Source organism: Sinocyclocheilus rhinocerous, unplaced genomic scaffold (assembly GCF_001515625.1).
Source record: "Sinocyclocheilus rhinocerous isolate Xijiao unplaced genomic scaffold, SAMN03320098_v1.1 scaffold1390, whole genome shotgun sequence".
Classification (NCBI taxonomy): domain Eukaryota; kingdom Metazoa; phylum Chordata; class Actinopteri; order Cypriniformes; family Cyprinidae; genus Sinocyclocheilus; species Sinocyclocheilus rhinocerous.
The window spans coordinates 711,821-729,135 of NW_015665627.1; the positions used below are offsets into that span (position 1 = coordinate 711,821).

The 17,315-nt window shown below is 37.6% G+C and overlaps 1 protein-coding gene across 1 annotated transcript in view; it reads right to left on the bottom strand.

Moving 5' to 3' along the window:
* Positions 1 to 886: 886 nt before the first annotated feature.
* LOC107731383 (delphilin-like) overlaps positions 887 to 17,315 on the bottom strand; it is a 23,984-nt gene continuing 7,555 nt past the window's right edge. Inside the window, exons 5-24 of the mRNA XM_016542438.1 lie at positions 15,132 to 15,401; positions 12,455 to 12,540; positions 11,551 to 11,620; positions 10,112 to 10,405; positions 8,710 to 8,861; positions 8,504 to 8,629; positions 6,801 to 6,883; positions 6,565 to 6,709; positions 5,291 to 5,644; positions 4,860 to 5,156; positions 4,436 to 4,605; positions 4,244 to 4,331; positions 3,118 to 3,207; positions 2,733 to 2,929; positions 2,494 to 2,649; positions 2,301 to 2,387; positions 2,065 to 2,194; positions 1,447 to 1,565; positions 1,153 to 1,317; positions 887 to 1,068 (exon numbers count right to left, since the gene is read on the bottom strand). Of these exons, the coding sequence (XP_016397924.1) occupies positions 997 to 1,068; positions 1,153 to 1,317; positions 1,447 to 1,565; positions 2,065 to 2,194; positions 2,301 to 2,387; positions 2,494 to 2,649; positions 2,733 to 2,929; positions 3,118 to 3,207; positions 4,244 to 4,331; positions 4,436 to 4,605; positions 4,860 to 5,156; positions 5,291 to 5,644; positions 6,565 to 6,709; positions 6,801 to 6,883; positions 8,504 to 8,629; positions 8,710 to 8,861; positions 10,112 to 10,405; positions 11,551 to 11,620; positions 12,455 to 12,540; positions 15,132 to 15,401 (3,151 nt within the window). The 3' untranslated portion in view covers positions 887 to 996. The remainder of the gene's footprint in view (positions 1,069 to 1,152; positions 1,318 to 1,446; positions 1,566 to 2,064; positions 2,195 to 2,300; positions 2,388 to 2,493; positions 2,650 to 2,732; positions 2,930 to 3,117; positions 3,208 to 4,243; positions 4,332 to 4,435; positions 4,606 to 4,859; positions 5,157 to 5,290; positions 5,645 to 6,564; positions 6,710 to 6,800; positions 6,884 to 8,503; positions 8,630 to 8,709; positions 8,862 to 10,111; positions 10,406 to 11,550; positions 11,621 to 12,454; positions 12,541 to 15,131; positions 15,402 to 17,315) is intronic.

Here is a 17,315-nt window from a genome sequence, read left to right on the forward strand (position 1 = left end):
GGCCAACGTGTTGTTGGTGTTTTTTCAATGTATGCTTCAGACACGGGTCACGATGAGGCGTTCCCCATAGCGACCCCTAGAGGACGCAGTCTCGTTCCCTACTCAGGGAACCATGGTTACATACGTAACCTGAGACGTTTTCTCCGACGAACAATTTATAGAAAGAATGGAGGTTCTGACAAGGAACTAAGAAAAATACACATAAATGACACAAAAACAGGCAATAAGGAAGATCATGCATTTGTTCAAGAAGAAATGCATTATTGTTATCTTAAACAATAGTACCTAAAAAAGTCAGACAAGCTACATACTCGTTTTAAAAGAACTCAGATGATATGTGTACCCCTCTGCCGTTTAATAAAGTGAAGCTTTTGCATTTTCTTTTCATAGTTGAAAACCAATTTCATGATGTAAAACCTACCACAGATTCTCATGCGGGATGAAACCACCGATCAATTATACAACTAATATTGCAATAAAATACAAATGATAATTGATTTGGAAAATAGTTTTGTCCTCACTTATGAAGGATGCACTCTTGTTCTGCTATAGTATCAGCGTATCACAATGGAGTACAACAATAAAACACTAATACTGTGAAGAATTTAAAACTCATTTGAAACTGTGTGTGTGTGTGTTAAAACACATTTGGCTTGAGGATGAGTAAGTTCATCATGAAAACATTCATTCACCTCATTCACCAAAAACACCATCAATCCTCTCTACCTGAAGTGTTCATGTTCCTGTTACATTCTCTAGCAGCTGGAAATCTCAAAACAAAATTATTAATTAGATTATATTAATATACTTTCTTGACAAACACGCTGAAGTTCAGTATAAAATATATATATATATATATATATATATTTATTCTAAAGATATTTTTAATTAATCTAAGACATTTAAAGTAAGGTTTGTTTCCTTTCACGCTATCAAGTTCCCTGTTTTTATTGGCACATGGGCGTTCTGGGTTAGAAACAGCAGATGCTGTTGGTTTCACCATGCCAGCGGCGAAGCTATTCGGGGGCTTCTGGGGTTTTCTGTTCCTTGCGTCTCACTCAGTGCTCTCTGTTGAATAGAAACACAGCAAACTCTTACTTCATGACATGGTGTCATTTCATCTGTAAAAACGGCAGCATTTCAGAAACTCACCTCAAATTTGGAGATAAATTCAGCAAAGATGCCAAAGAAGGTTTCTGTGGTCGTGGCTTTACTGTCTTCTCCAAAATACGAGGCCACTTTATGAAACTCATCCATTGCTCTTTGCTGCAAGGAGTCTAGGGACTGCACAGCTGGATGACAGTTTTCCAGAAAGCTCTAACATCAGAGTCAAGGGCTGATACACACTGCAACGGAAGTTCAATATACATATATTCTCACAGGATATGTGTTTTTATTCTTTTCACTAACAAACTCATTCAAAAAATGCTGTTGGTTGTTGGATACACTCATAACCGATGCGAAGCGATCCTCTGCAGTAGCTGGGATTTTCACACAGGCGGTTCTTATTTCCTGGATGGTGGAGTGAAGGTCACTGAGCTCAGCAGTAATGGTCCTTTGATTGACTGCATTTACAGTGAAAATATGTCAACACCAATTGTTTTTCAATACATTTAATTGACATTTTTGCAACTATTATGTCTGCATTTCCACAAAAACCAACAGCAGAAAATAACGTTTTTGAGGTCAGTACGATTTCTTTTAAAGAAATTAAAACTTTTTTTTCAGCAAGGATGCATTAAATTGATCAGGTAAAGATGTTACTAAATATTTCTATTGCAAATAAATGCTGTTCATTTGAACTTTCTATTTATCAAACAATCCTGAAAAAAAAACGTACCATGGTTTCCACAAAAATATTAAGCATCACAATTTTTGTCATCATTGATAATAATATGAAATGTATTACACAATATTATTGTTTTTACTGTATTTTTGATCAAATACATGCAACCTTGGTGAGCATGAGAGACTTATTTTAAAAATTCTTACCGACCCCAGACTTCTGAACAGTGGTGTACAGTATATTCAAATATCTAACAGGAAGTTGTTCTGATACCTTACCTTTGGCAGCTAGTGGCACTGTTATGAGGTCCCTGGCGAAGTTGAGGAGTTCTGGGAAGTGTTGGCATAATGATTTGGCAAGAATATGGAGGAAAGTTGACTTTCCATCGACAGTTTTTGTTGTGTTCAGCTGGGGAGTATTTTAATTAATTATTAGAATAAACATAAAAAACATCATATGAACAATATTTAATAAAAACATTGCAATGTTTTCTCAGTAATTATTGCAAACATACCTCAGTAAGAAAATTAATTTTGAATCCTGTTGTTTTATTCGTCTTGGGTTGACCATTATTCAGATAATTTCCCATTGCTAAAACAAACTAAAAACACAAAAAGAGTACATACTGTAAGAATAATATTTAAATGAACTCCTCTGCAGAAGATTTATAAAAGATAAAACATTTATAATTCAATTAAGTGTTTTACCTCCAGGATCTTGGCCAACCTCTTGCTGTTTTTAAGCTCTAATGAGGCTTTGTATATGCATTCATATGCGCCTCTCATTTCTTCTGTTTTCTCCTGCACGGTGGTCTTAAAAAGAAGACTCCTCAATCTGGTTTTATACTCAGGAACTAGTAGCATCTGTAGAACAAGCCCACAAGAATCTATTAATATTTACATGAATTATGACTGGTAAACCAGCTGGAACTCAGGTAAAACAGCACCTGTAGGACAAACTTGTCGGGCTCACTGAGCTTGACAGGGTCCTGGTCATAATGCTGAAACCGTTTTTCCTCCTCGTCGTCGGGAGCGTAAAGCAACAGTTGTTTAATGTGTGCGGGTTCCAGACGCTCGGTGCTCATGGTCATGAGAATTTCTCGCAGTTCCTTCGGGGACAGCTTCAGATGCGCTATGAGGATAGCTGAACAGGGCAGCAAATGTGATGAGACATGGATTCTTAAGCTTCTCATTGGGAAAATTCCCCACACAGTTGCTACAGCAGCAAATACCTACAGCACCTCTTTAACCTACTCCTACACATCTACGTCACATGTGACAACAAACCTGACTCAACCCAGAGCACTTTAACACAACCCCACTCATACTCACAAGCGTTGTAGGCCTTTTTATGGGAGAGAATCTCAACCACGTCTTTCTTTTTAAAGTTTTCGGGCAGGAAAGTGGGCTCTGGAAGAGAGACTGACACATTTAATAAAAGTGTAAGGATGAGCACTCCTCGCACCAGTACTGGAGACAATATACTGTATGAAGGGTTATGAGACTGAAAAGAAGCTGTAAGATGCCAATAACTGGATGAGAATGATGGGATCTGAGACAGATATAGCTCTCCATGAGAGATGAGCTGAAAAGTACAAAAATAGACAGGGTAATTGAGTTCATTTTCACCATCAAAATGACAAGCTACAAAATGGATGTCACATGTGGATGAAGACTGCAATATACAGACAATGTTGAGATGTTGTTAAGTGTCTCTAAAAGACTTTCCCCCTGTCTGAATTTCTAGTGTAAAGTATACAGTATTATATTGCTTTATATTATATTACATGATGACATGTTTAAATGCCATATAAATCGTAACAAAAGTTTGGGGTCAATAATTTATATTTTTTAAGAAATTAGTACTTTTACTCAGCAATGATGCATTAAATTGATAAAAAGTGACAGCAAAGACATTTATAATGTTACAAAGAAATATATTAAGCAGCACAACCATTTTCTACATTGAAAATATATCATTTTTGAGCATTATAAGCACATATTGACACTTAAGACTTTAATGGCAGCTGCTTTTTATTTATTTTTATTAAAAAAAAACATTACAAAAATCTTTCACCGTACTTTTGAATAGTAGTGTAATAAATTGTATTATTTAAATAAATAATAAAATAAACTAATATCATTAATTAAGAAATAAAATTATATTGCATTAAAAAAATTTATTTTTAAATTATGAAAAAACTAAATTCCTTCACCATGATACACTCAAATAATAACTACAAGAAGAATTGCATTTTGTTGTGTTTTTTTTATGGTTCATGAAGGGTTTTGTTTTAAATTCATAGGTTTTGATTGATGATTTGAAGACATTCAGTGTAAAAACACAGAAAATCAGATGGGGGGGCAAACACTCTTTCACAGCACTGTGTGAAAAGTGGGTGATGATGAATACATGCAATACTACATTGAACTAGCCAAAACAAAATAGAGAACTTACTGGAATTCCTCTGTGTGCCGAAGTACAGATCCAGATCCAGGTACTTGACCATGTCACTGAGTTTATGATAGTCAGGATCATCTCCAAGCTAGAAAACAGATTATCACTACTTAATAATGGATCACATGACCTGCACCTACACTTCACCATGGTTCTGATGTACACCGTGGTTGTTATGTATCACCAACCAACCTGTCCCCAGATAGTTCCTTCAGAGTTCTCCACCTGCTGCCAGCGCAGTCTTTTAACGCTCATGTGGTTGTTGTCAGAGGCTTTCGGGCTGGCTTTGGGCAAAGGTGGAGGACCACAAGGTGGGGGTAAAGGAGGTGGCGGTGGTGGGGGAACCTTGGTTGAGAGTGTGCCTTCATAGCTTTGTTGGGAATGGAGGCTCTTTTGTTGACAATTAGGGCTTTGAAAAGCAAAAACATGTATGAAACAAATGTATATAAGGCTCATCTTAAAATATAGAATAAAAAATGTGACCTTACATATGAAAAGTGTTTAAAGAATGGAAAGATGGAAAATAAATAAATAAATAAATTAATTAATTAATAAATATGAAATGTTTACTAAATTAAATTAAATTAAATTAAATTAAATTAAATATGACCTGTGCCTTCATAGCTTTGTTGGGAATGGAGGCTCTTTTGTTTGGTCAGGTTAGGGGAGGTTCTGGAAGCAGAGGTCTGCCTGCTCTGGTAGACTGACTGGGTGGGATGCCGCAGGTGAGTGTGCTGTGTGGTTGCGTGTGGGGGTTGAGGGGAGGTGTGCGGGGTTGATTGTAGGATGGGGTGAGCCTTTGGTTGGTGCAGCTGCAGAACGGATTGAGCGCTGGGCTGGGGAGAGGAGCGTCGAGGATGGGTGTGCTGGGCCCTGAACTCCTCACGGGTGGGCAGCACCTTGTGCAACGATAAATTAAATTAAATTAAATTAAATTAAATATGACCCTCTGAGACAAGTGTTTTGGAGAATGGATAGAAAAAAAATTATGATAATTTTGTGTATAATTTATATAAATAAATGCTTGTTTGTGATTATTTTATTATTATATTTTTGTGACATTTAATTGGCTGTGTCTGGCACAAACCTCCTCATAGTCATTCTCCCCTCCTTTAAAGTCATCCACGATATTGACCCTGTGGCCCAACTGCTCGCTCAGAGCATCCAGGAACTTGTCAGTGTCTCGGCTGCGAGGTGGCCGTGAGAAGGTAAACAGCTTCCTGCGCTGGGGCAGAGGACTGGGCTCATCAGAAGGCAAGGGGGAGGCTGGGGGGCTGTCAAAACTAACATAAGGATTAGAGTCCACACTGTCTGGAGAAGGAACAGTCTGCTGGTAAGGCTCGAACTGAGGGCCAGGAAAAGATTCAGTCCATGAAAGAGAGAGGCCTGACTTACGGTTCCCTGCAAAATGAACAAACTCATGAGGAACATTTATAGTACACTTATGAGAGATCTTAATAAATGTTCTAAAAAGTTTTAAAATGACCAAGACCAAGAACTACAACATCCTAATACATTAAATTTGGGATTTTCAAACTTGCCATGGCCCTTCTTGTACGGGACCTCTAAAATAACTGGCTCATATATTGTCATTGCAAAACAAACAATTATAATATTATCTGTAAAATATTTAATTTCAATTGGAGATGACACCCATTTTAATGTTAGAATTATCATCCAAATCTGAAGAGAAACATTGAAAAATGAAATGAAAAATGAAATGAATTTTTTGATAACTTATAATATCCAAATTTGAATTTTTAATTTCTTACTCTTAAAATCTATTACTGTAAAAAAAAAAAAAAAAATTGCATATATATATATATATATATATATAATTACAGTTAATGATAACCAACTAGTCTTTAGAAAGCCAAGAAGAAAAAAAACGGTAATAATGTTAAAGAAATTATGGTAACACGTCCCATAACTAACAATGAGCCATACATTTATTACAATATTTATTCATCTTTTTTAATATTAGTTGATAAAAATACAACTAATTTTTAGTTAATGTTAGCTCAGGTTCATTAACTAATGTTAACAGATTTTTTATTTTGATTTAGTTGAAATTAGCGTTAACTAAGATTAATAAATGCTTTAGAAGTATGCCCCTACCAGCTCCTTGTGGCTCCCTGGACCCCAGTTTGAAAACCCCACGTTATATCTTACATTCACTACATAAGCAAGAACATTTAGTGCCAAATGGTCACACAGGTCCTGCACAGCCATTATCGTAGTATCTGTCATCATAATCATGGCTGTCTCTTTTTTGGAGGCACCATGTGACAGTTGTGGATGTCAGAATAAGATCAGAATACCTGTGTTACTGTGTGTGAAAGACTGAGTGTATGTATTGTTCTCAGCGTGGCCCATGCCGACAGCCCTGGGTGAGGAGTGACTCTGGAGAGACTGGTTGCTTTTCCTGGGATACACGTTCTCAAGCTCCGTGTACACTCCTGACATCTATGGGTTGGGGCATGGTTAGATGAGATGATTTCATAACAGCAGTGATGACAGCACTATGAATTGTGGATGAGCAGTAAATGGTACCCACGTGGCTGAGATCTGGGGACTCTGGGAAGGAAGTCCCATCCCCACACTGTCTTTCCTCTGGAGTCACAGGGTCAGTGAATGTTCCTGAGACACAGAGAAAGTGCTGTCCAGAAACAGAGCATGTGCATAGAAAGCTGCTTGCCCTTCAGGAGCTAAATAGAGGATGAGGGCAGTCAGCTTTAGCAGCGGGTCTGGGTGGTATAGGTGGCTGAGAGGCGCACAGCGCTTGCAAGCAGTTTATAGCTTTTGCCTAATAGATGCTGCATGGTGAATCATAAACATGGCTGAGAACAGTTCTGACTGCTTGTTTACCCCACAAGAGTGACAGTATCCCAGCAGGCACACAATGTCATAAGACGTTGATATTTGGTTCAATTTCGGTTGTGACGTCGGGTGACCAAAATTCAATGTCAATTCAGCGTCTAACGTCAATGTTAATTTGATGTCCAATATTTTGTTGTTTTTAGGTTGTGTAACCAGAATCCAACATTAAGTCGGTGTCAAATTGATGTCAAATACTGACGTCAGCCCGATTTTCATTCTCAACCAAAATGCAACGTCTGTCCGAGATTGGGGTCCATCGTCAACCTGACATTATATTGACGTCCGGTGCCTGCTGGGATGGCATGGCTATCTGAAACAGTGTTACGATGGAGCAATGAGTAGCATAAACAGTTTTCTATATAAACTTATTGGCCTATATCAATGTCAATTCTATGTCATATTATCAGCAGGATCTAAAATGTCCAATAATCCAACAATCATCAAGTATCAAATAAGAGTAAAAACTGATTTTGGCAAGAAAATAATAAATATGTTACACTACTATTCATAAGACTGGGGTAAGAATTTTTTTTAAAAAGAAATTAACACTTTTATTCAGCAAAAATGCATTAAATTGATCAAAAGTGCCAATAAAGATATATACAGTGGGTACGGAAAGTATTCAGACCCCCTTAAATTTTTCACTCTTTGTTATATTGCAGCCATTTGCTAAAATCATTTAAGTTAATTTTTTTTCCTCATTAATGTACACACAGCACCCCATATTGACAGAAAAACACAGAATTGTTGACATCTTTGCAGATTTATTAAAAAAGAAAAACTTAAATATCACATGGTCCTAAGTATTCACACCCTTTGCTCAGTATTTAGTAGAAGCACACTTTTGATCTAATACAGCCATGAGTCTTTTTAAGGGGGTCTGAATACTTTCCGTACCCACTGTATATAATGTTATAAATTTTTCAAATGTTAAAATTTTTACAAATATGTCAAATTTGTTAAATTTTTATATAAATATAAAGGTATTTCAAATTAAACCCATTCTTTTAAATTTTCTATTGACCAAAGAATCCTGAAAAAATGCATAAAGTGTTTTCACCTTGATAATAATAATAAGAAATATAAAATATTTATTTTAAATTGTAATAATATTTTACAATATTATGATTTTTACTGTTTATTGACCAAATAAATGCAGTCTTGGTAAACATAAGAGACTTCTTTTAAAAACATGGGGGGGGGGAAAATGTACCGGCCCCAAAACTGAATTGTAGTGTATATGTACATATAATGAATAAAATAATTATTTTATACAATATTATAATGTTCATGTTTTCATATGTTTAGTGTGGAAAGAATTCATTCTGGACCCTGCTTTTTAGTCTAAAACCAAAACACTGACAGGGGAAAATATCATACCCATTCCCAGGTGAGTGCCGATAATGCAGTCGTCTGAGCTTCTCTCTCTCACAGTGTTTTTGTGAGAGGTACCTGACACTCGCATGGAGCTGCTCCGTCTGTGGGTTTCTGGACCTACCTCTGGTTCTGCGGTAATAAAAATGCACAATCAGAATACATTCAGGACAGAAAACCACTGACGTTCACACAGTAAACTCACAGCTAACCTGCACTCTTGAAGCCCAGGAAGCGGGCGATCTTGCTCTTGCAGTGTTCCTGTTCCTCGTAGGTCAGCAGCTGGTAAATGAACTGCCAAATCAGCTGCTTGGCTGGAGTGTCCAGCACTGGAAACACATCTACAATGAGTGTGTCCACATTCCTGTTTACATGCAACAGAGGGAGCCATTTTAGAAATAATTGGGCTGCTCTCTCAGCAAGCAGTCGTACCAGTGAGCATTATTTATTAAATTTAGAAGAACCCACAGATTGTTCCTGATTATGAGTATCTATTTGTGCTTGAGGCTGAAGCTATTTATGAATGCTTTTCATATTTGCCTTGCTGCTGCCAAGCGGCAGAAAATCCCTCACTGTGGGAACAGTATGCTATGATATTTGTAATCATATGGCAGGATGGTTACAATCTATAAGTGTTAATTAGCTCTGTTGCCTATAATTGGCTAACACATTTCTAACTCGTATGCTTTTTTGTCAAACATCGCATTGGTCAGAAATCATTCTAATATACTAATTTTGGTGCTCAGTTATTATTATTGGTACTCAATTATCAATAATGATTTGTATTATTACCAATGATAAAAACGGTTTTGCTGCTTAATATTTTTGTGGAAATCATGATATATTTTTTCAAGATTCTTTGATTAATAGAAAGATGAAAAGAACAGCATCTATTTGAAGATTATAGAAATCATTTGTCACTGTATAAATGTCTTTACTGTCGCTTTTGATCAATTTAATTTGTCCTTGCTGAATAAAAGTTTTGCTTTCTCTTTTTTAAATCTTACTTTCCCCAAACTTTTGAATGGTAGGGTATCATTTTTACACAAAAATATTAAGCAGCAAAAACAATTTTCAGCATTGATAACAGTAAAAAAAATAAAAAAATAAATAAAAATTTGGAGCAGCAAATCAGCATATTAGAATGATTTCTGAAGGATCATGTGACACTGAAGACTGAAGTAATGACTGCTAAAAATTCAGCGATGTCATCAAAGCAATACATTACATTTTAAAATATATTACATCAAAAACAGTTCTTTTAAATTCTAATAATATTTCACAATATTAATGTTTTTTGTTGTACATCATAAAATAAATGCAGCCTTAGTGAGCAGAAGAGCCTTCAACAACATAAAAAAAATCTCTATATAAATTTTACAATTAAATTATTCCAAACTCTTGACCTGCATGTAACAACAGCATATGTACTGTTGTTATAGTCGAAGTTGAGACCAAATCTAATCTCTAATCACAAGCATGCTGGGAGCCACATTTACAATTCATTTTTACTTTGATAAAACAGTATTTAATCTCAGTACTGCCTTCCTCAGCTAATATAACACTAAAGTCACGTGTCTTCTCCCACTCAGCCATGATGAATTTTGACCTGACCTGTGCTGGAAGAAGGTCTCCAGAGCTTTGCAAATGGTATATCTTTCTTGTAGGGTGAGGAGGTGTTGAAGTTGCTGGCTGAAGGTACGGCCGTGCACGCGGATGCTGGGAGGCAGGATCTCAGCTACCCACTGCAGGGAGCTGAGGGCCGGGGAACGCGAGCGGGGGATGGTGGGGGTCTCCTCTGGCTCTGAATCTGAGAGCGGATAGTCTACAGGGCCCTCTTCCACCACTAGAGTGGGCATGGCGCCACTGCCCTGCAGCATGGACACCACCTTCTCATGGGAGCAGTTCCTAAATGTACACAGAATAGAATTAATGTGTGATCAAATTAAATAATGTGTATAATATAATATAATATAATATAGGGCAAAATGGGGTGCAAATAGCATGTTCTCTTAAATAACTCTTAAAAATAAATGTACAGTAGGTGAAATTTTTTTATTGACAATTCTATGCTTGTCAGTCCCCCGGAGGCAGTATGAAGTAAATTAGTGTGCTCTTGAGATTAACAATTTCCCATGGCCACGGGAAACTGATTTACATGTAGGCCTAAACAAACGATCTGAGAAAGCTTGTGGTTTGTTAAGGAGCAGCAGAATAATGTAAATGCATAATATGAATATTTAATCTAATAATAGCTTGTTTCCAACCTAACTAACAACTTTACTCATCACCATATTGTTACCTCTCAAAATAACACCCTTCAAATCATCATATAACAGTCCCATAAAATACTAAAAATACTAAAAGGTCTCTGTGTTACTTGTCTTTTGTCGAAAAGTCTCTTATGCTCACCAAAGCTGCATTTATTTAATCAAAAATACAGGAAAAAATATTGTAAAATATTAAAATTAATTACAAATAATATATTATATATTTTAATATATTTTAAAAAACCATTTATTCCTGTGACGGTAAAGCTGAATTTTCAGCAGCCATTACTCCAGTCTTCAGTCTTACATAAACCTTCAGAAAACTTTCTAATATGCTGATTTGGTGCTCAAGAAAACATTCTTATTATTGTCAATTTTGAAAACGGCCTTGCTGCTTAATATTTTTGAGAAAACCCGTTTTTTTTTAGGATTCTTTGATGAATAGAAAATTCAAAAGAACAGCATTTTTAAAAATCAGTATCTTTACTGTCACTGTTGATCATTTTAATGTGTCCTTACTGAATAAAAGCTGACTTAATTAAAAAAATTAATTATGACCCCAAGCTTTTGAATGGTATTGCAAATAAAATTATTAGGTTAGGTGAAATTCCGACACATTAGGTTAACTTGATTACATGTTTCTGAGAAATCACTTAATTATTAAAAAAAAATGTAATTGTGTATTCTTAGATAAGTTTACCAGAGTATGTACTGTAATATATCATATTCACTGATATGCAACTTTTAAAGCATCATCACAGCATAAAAAAAAAATAAACACACCTCATGTCTAGGCCATTGAGGAACAATATGCGGTCTCCTGGTTTAAGGTCACACGCCTCGGCTGGACTACCTGTAATGGGAAAACATGGATTTAGGACTGAGAATGAAACCTCAGACACTTGCAGTGAATAATACACCCAAACCCACAAACAATCCTTCAGTGAACCTTACTGATGTGTAATACTGCTGTCCTTTGTGATCGGTTGTAATTAAAAAACACTACAAGATATCCCGACATAGGTCTGAAAGAGAATGTAATCTGTTTTTTCATCACAATGCTAGACTCCTACCTGTTTTTATAAGCAGCCCCACACAGGCAGCTGAGTCAGTGTTAACTAGCTTTAACACAGGCCTGCAGTGGGCGAATATCGTCATACAGACACTCACACACTTACCGCCCTCTGTCCACTCAGAACGTACAATCGTGCAGACTTCAATACAAATGTACCCAAAGCTTGCTCATTAGTACAACAGCCCACTCCTTCCTTTTTCACAATGTACCAACAAAAAAATAACTACAACGCTCCATTCCCCTTGAAAACAAACCACTGACCCCAGCTGTGCTTTCTATGTGCCTTTTTATTACAGCCGCCTTTGTAGCATACAGCGATATGACCCTCAACGTGGCACAAATTCTTAGTAACAAAACACGTCGTGTCCTGGAAGATGGTGATTTATATAAAGAGAGCATTTTTACTTGATCAGTGGCTGTTGGCAAAAATATGACAGCAAAAATTCATTAGATCTGTATCCTAGGTGGCAGGATGTAAAATTCTGGGTCAGATCACAAACTTTCAGAAAAAGAAAAGCCTGACTCACCTGAGAGTCAGTGCTGTTTTCACTCTGATTAATAATGAAAGATTGCAAGTGCTTACGGGTAGACGTGACAATCATTCATACGCACCTGGCATTACTGAGTCGATCCACACTGGAGCATGACCTCTCAGAGTAAACCCAAAACTCTTCTTACCCCTGTACACACGGATGGTTCTGCAGAGGAAACAAGAGAGGCATTACTGACTGTACTGACTGAGTGTAGGTATGTTAAATACTCACATAATATTCAATACTTGTATTCAAAATGACAGCGCTCGTCTGGACAAAACTTAATGCCACAGTGTTTGGCTGTAGTGTGTGGTTGCTATGCAGTTGCTAAGGTGTTTTGAGTTATTTTTTGATTGTTGCTAAAGTCTTCTGTGTGGTTTCTTACTGGCCCATGTCAAAATAACAGTTGCCATGGTGTTGCTTTGCAGTTTCTAAAGTGTTCTCGGTGGTTGATAGGGCTTTGCTGGGGTGTTCTGGGTGGTTACCTATTGGCCCAGGTCATAACACTTGTTATTTGGTGTTCTGGGTGGTTTCTAGGGCTTTGCTGGGGTGTTCTTGGTGGTTACTTACTGGTCCAGGTCAAAAAGTTGTCATGGTGTTACTTTGCAGTTTCTGGGGTGTTTCAGGTGGCTGCTATGGCTTTGCTGGGGTGTTCTAGACAGTTGCTAGGGATTTGCTGGGGTATTTACTGTGGCTACTTACTGGCTAGGTCAAAACGCTTGTTGTGGTGTTTTGCGGTTGCTATGTTCTTCTGGTTGGTTGCTAGGTGGTTGTTTACTGGCTCAAGTCAAAAGAGCAGTTTCTAAGGTGTTGCTTTATGGTTCCTAAGGTGTTCTAGGATGTCGCTAGGGAATTGCAGAAATGTGCTAGTTGGTTGCTAAGTGACTGTTTACTGGTTCAAGTCAAAGGAGCAGTTCCCAGCAGTACATTTAAGGCCCGGGTATACTTCAGTTTCCGTATTCCGTTCCGTCTCGCACACAGCCACGTCCGCACAGCTTTCAAAGTATACTCAACCACGGATGAGCGTGAGACATTCGCAGTACCACTTACTTGACCCATTCGGTCTCAACATTCACCTTGCATCTGCGTAATCTTGCATCTGTTGTATGCGGACTGTCCGCACGGTCACACAAATTGGGTTGTACGTGGACGTCCGCGAACACTTCTGATGATGAAAATTGCGTCACTAAGACAATGAGCGGACCATTGTGGAACGCGGATGGCTGAAGTATACTTTGCGCTTTACAGTTGCTACGTTTTTCTGAGTGGTTGATAGGGGGTTGCTAGGGTGTTCTATGTGGTTGTTAGGTGGTTACTTATTGGCTTAAGTCAAAAGAGCACTTGCCAAGGTGTTGTTTTGTGGTTGCTAAGGTGTTCTGAGTGGTTGCTATGGCATTGCTGGGGTGTTCTGTGTGGTTGCTTAGTGGCTCAAGTCAAAAGAGCAGATGCCAAGTTGTTACTTTGTAGTTGCTAAGGTATTCTGGGTGGTTGCTAAGGCATTGTTGGGGTGTTATGTGTGATTGCTAGGTGGTTGTTAACTGGCTCATGTCAAAAGAGCAGTTGCCAAGGTGTTGCTTTGCAATTGCTAAGGTGTACTAGATGGTTGTTAGGGTGTTGCTAACAACAGTAACAGTGTTTACTGACAGTATAAGATGAATACATTTCAAAGGCCAAACATCCAAATATTGATTTATCCCAACTTATGATACATACTAAACCAAACGGACAAGTATACTGAAGCACCACTTGAAGAGCTATTTAAGAAGAAGATTTAAGATTTCCCTGTTTGTTAAAGAAACCCCATGACATATCATTAGAGCATAGCTAGCCTTAGTGGTTGCTGTGGCAACACCTCAAGGAGACACTGGAACCATTGAGTAAACAGAGATAAGGGAAAGCAGTCTAAACATTTGCTTCTTGTCGCAGTGCCATTTTATATAAGGTGGGCCACCAGAACCAAGCACTGATGGCAAATTAGAAAGGAGATGACAGATAAACAAAGACATTAAAAAAAATAGAAAACTCTGAATGGGGATTACATAAGGACTGAGCCAAGGAAGCATTATTTATTGAAGAGCAGCAGCTTTTAGATGAGGAATACAGTCTACAGGGTATCAGCACATCATTTCCACTCTTGCTGTAGTATTTAATAACCTAAACACTCTGGGTGACACTTCCCCAGTAATATATTTGATATCATTTTCAATTTACAAATAAAGAATATTGATAGATTGTAATGACATATAGAAAGGAATACTGTAAATGTGAATCATGAGCAAATTTAAAACGAAACGACAAGAGGATCTGCTTCAGTTCTGGCTCAAATTCAGATAAACTGCTTCATGGCTTGAATATGATATGATGGCACTCTTCCATTTAGGTTAAGTCACGATTTTAATGATTAAAATAGTGTGATAAGCTGATTATATATCCGGTACTCTAAAACACCCAACCAGTAGATCACAATATGAAAAAGTGCTTGTGATGTGGACAGTACGTGCATGTGTGTGTAAGTAAGGAAAGCATGAGGCACAGAAACAAACACAACTAAACAGTCCTTCTCTCACCCACCCACACACAAATTCTCCCACATATCACACAGTGTTCTAAGCATTGGAGGAGGCTTCCTGCAGTGTTTTGGGATAAAATTGTCCTTTCAAACCAGCATGGAAGATGAAAAAGCTCATTTTATCATTAAATGAAATAATAGGACACACACAAAAGGAACACCTATAAAAAAGGTGCGCGATACATACCTCTGGTTGGCTCCAGTGGCATAGTGGCTGGGAATCATGGTGGTGCTTTTCCTAAGGCCACGCTCGGGTTGGGCCGGGTCATCGCCTGTATCTCTGGGCACAGAACTGGCCCGTTTTGAGCCTTGAGGACGCTCGTGGTGGTCTTGACTTCGGCTTCGGCGGAGCCTGTTTTGGGGCTCACCCAGGCTCTTGCTACGGCACATGCGGTTGAGGAGACTCTGAGAAACTGCCTCGTCAAAGCGCTGCCGATGCTTCTTGGGAATGAAGATCCTGGCAAACATGATCACAACAAGGCAACAGAGAAAAAAAAATCAGCTACGGGGAGCCATTATCATAAAGACTTTATAAAGGTTGCTAGTTCAGTTCAGCCAGTCAATTTTCCCATCCAATGGTTTCCATCACGACCCAAAGTGAAGAAGCTTCAGATTCAAGTCCACCACATTCATTCAGGATCATTGTTCAAAATCCATGAAAATATTCAAAGAAAGCCAAGTAATGAAGGCAATCCCGATCTTTCATGGAAGCTGTGAGGAACTCCAACATGTAGCAGCCTCTCTGAGTGCTGTCTTCATCTGAAACTCCCACTCCAGAAGCTCTGGTGCAGATAGCAGAATCCAGCAATAGCAAAGGTGTGGGAGTACATCACATTACCGCCTCTCTCTCTTTCTCTCGCTCTCTCTTTCCTCATTCCCTTTTTGCTGTTCCTGATGTTCCATGCGCTCTGGGTAGACCATCAAATCTCAGATGCAACAGAGCACATTCAAAACTCGTAGCATGACGTTCAAAATATAATTGAAAAGATTCAGCTCATACTGAATTCAGTGAAAGATTTGAAGCGGGAAAAAATGGCTGACAAAAACGTTTGGGAAAAACATTTGGTAGACAGGAGACAAATACAATTTTAACTCCGATAGCTTCACCTTTATAAGATTCCGAATAAAAACAAGGCCATGTTTGTCATATTTATGTAACGTTGGCGGATATGGAAACGCCTGTTATGGCGTCCCACCAGGGAACCACAAAAAGCCCCCAATTGAAAAACCTCGGCAAATGTAACCTTAGTAACCTCGACAAGTGTAACGTCAACACAATTCTGTCTGCTTTGTTCTCTGAAGGTGATGTACCGATATTAGCATTTAAGATAATTTAGTATGTTTATCAAATAAAAAGCACATTCCTTTTCTGAGTCACGGCATCATTTCTCCTGATATTTGTAGGTCTGTTTTTGTCACTGACTGTATTCATGTAATCAGACAAATGGATTATGAGCACAAACTAAATGTAATTCATTTTCTTTTCCATAGATCAGACATAATTTTAATACTGAACATATCAGAGTTAGGTACAAGGGCACTATCTATAATGCTCTTCTGTCATCATTTACTCACCCTCACAAACACAGAGATATTTTTAAAAATATCTGTTTTTGTGTACATAGGTTTGGAATGACACGAGGCCGAGTAAATGAATTTTCATTTTTAGGTGAACTTTTAAGTAAAACATACACATTTGTTTTTCTTGAATTTCCTTTCTTGACATTATACTTCATAACTTTTATAAACACAGTCTCTATCATTCTGAAGGACACAAACACTCTGCACACAGATACTATATAATCGTAACCTGGAAATTTGATTTAAAATTATATAGTTTCACAACATTGTTTTTCTCTCCCCATTGCCTGGATGACAGTATTGACAAAAACACCCCATTAGACAATTCTAGAGTGCAGAGTTGCCTCAGGTTCACATTATTATGGATGCACAGAGAGAGACAGTGACTTAATTGAGTGGCCAATTGCTGCATTAATGGATGCAGTTCCAGACCACAGACAAGAATAAAATTAAGTATTAAGCGTCCTAAGAGGCCACTAGAGTGCAAACCTTAGCCTACCTAGAGAACTAAAGCACTACTGCGAGTTTTATAAATGACAGCATACACCACAGCACATTAACATTTATTGTGCTTTTCAGAAAATGTGGATGGAACTACCATTGCCAAACTATATTTTGCAATGTGAAATTAATTTGCCTGTTTGTTTTTGAGAGAAAAAAAATCACTTGAATGGGAAATTTTGAGTAAAGGTTAATATGAGATTCTCTGTTTTGATATTTTAATTACAGACTTTGAACACATCATTGCAAAACACAAGTATATATATATATATAAATATATATATATATA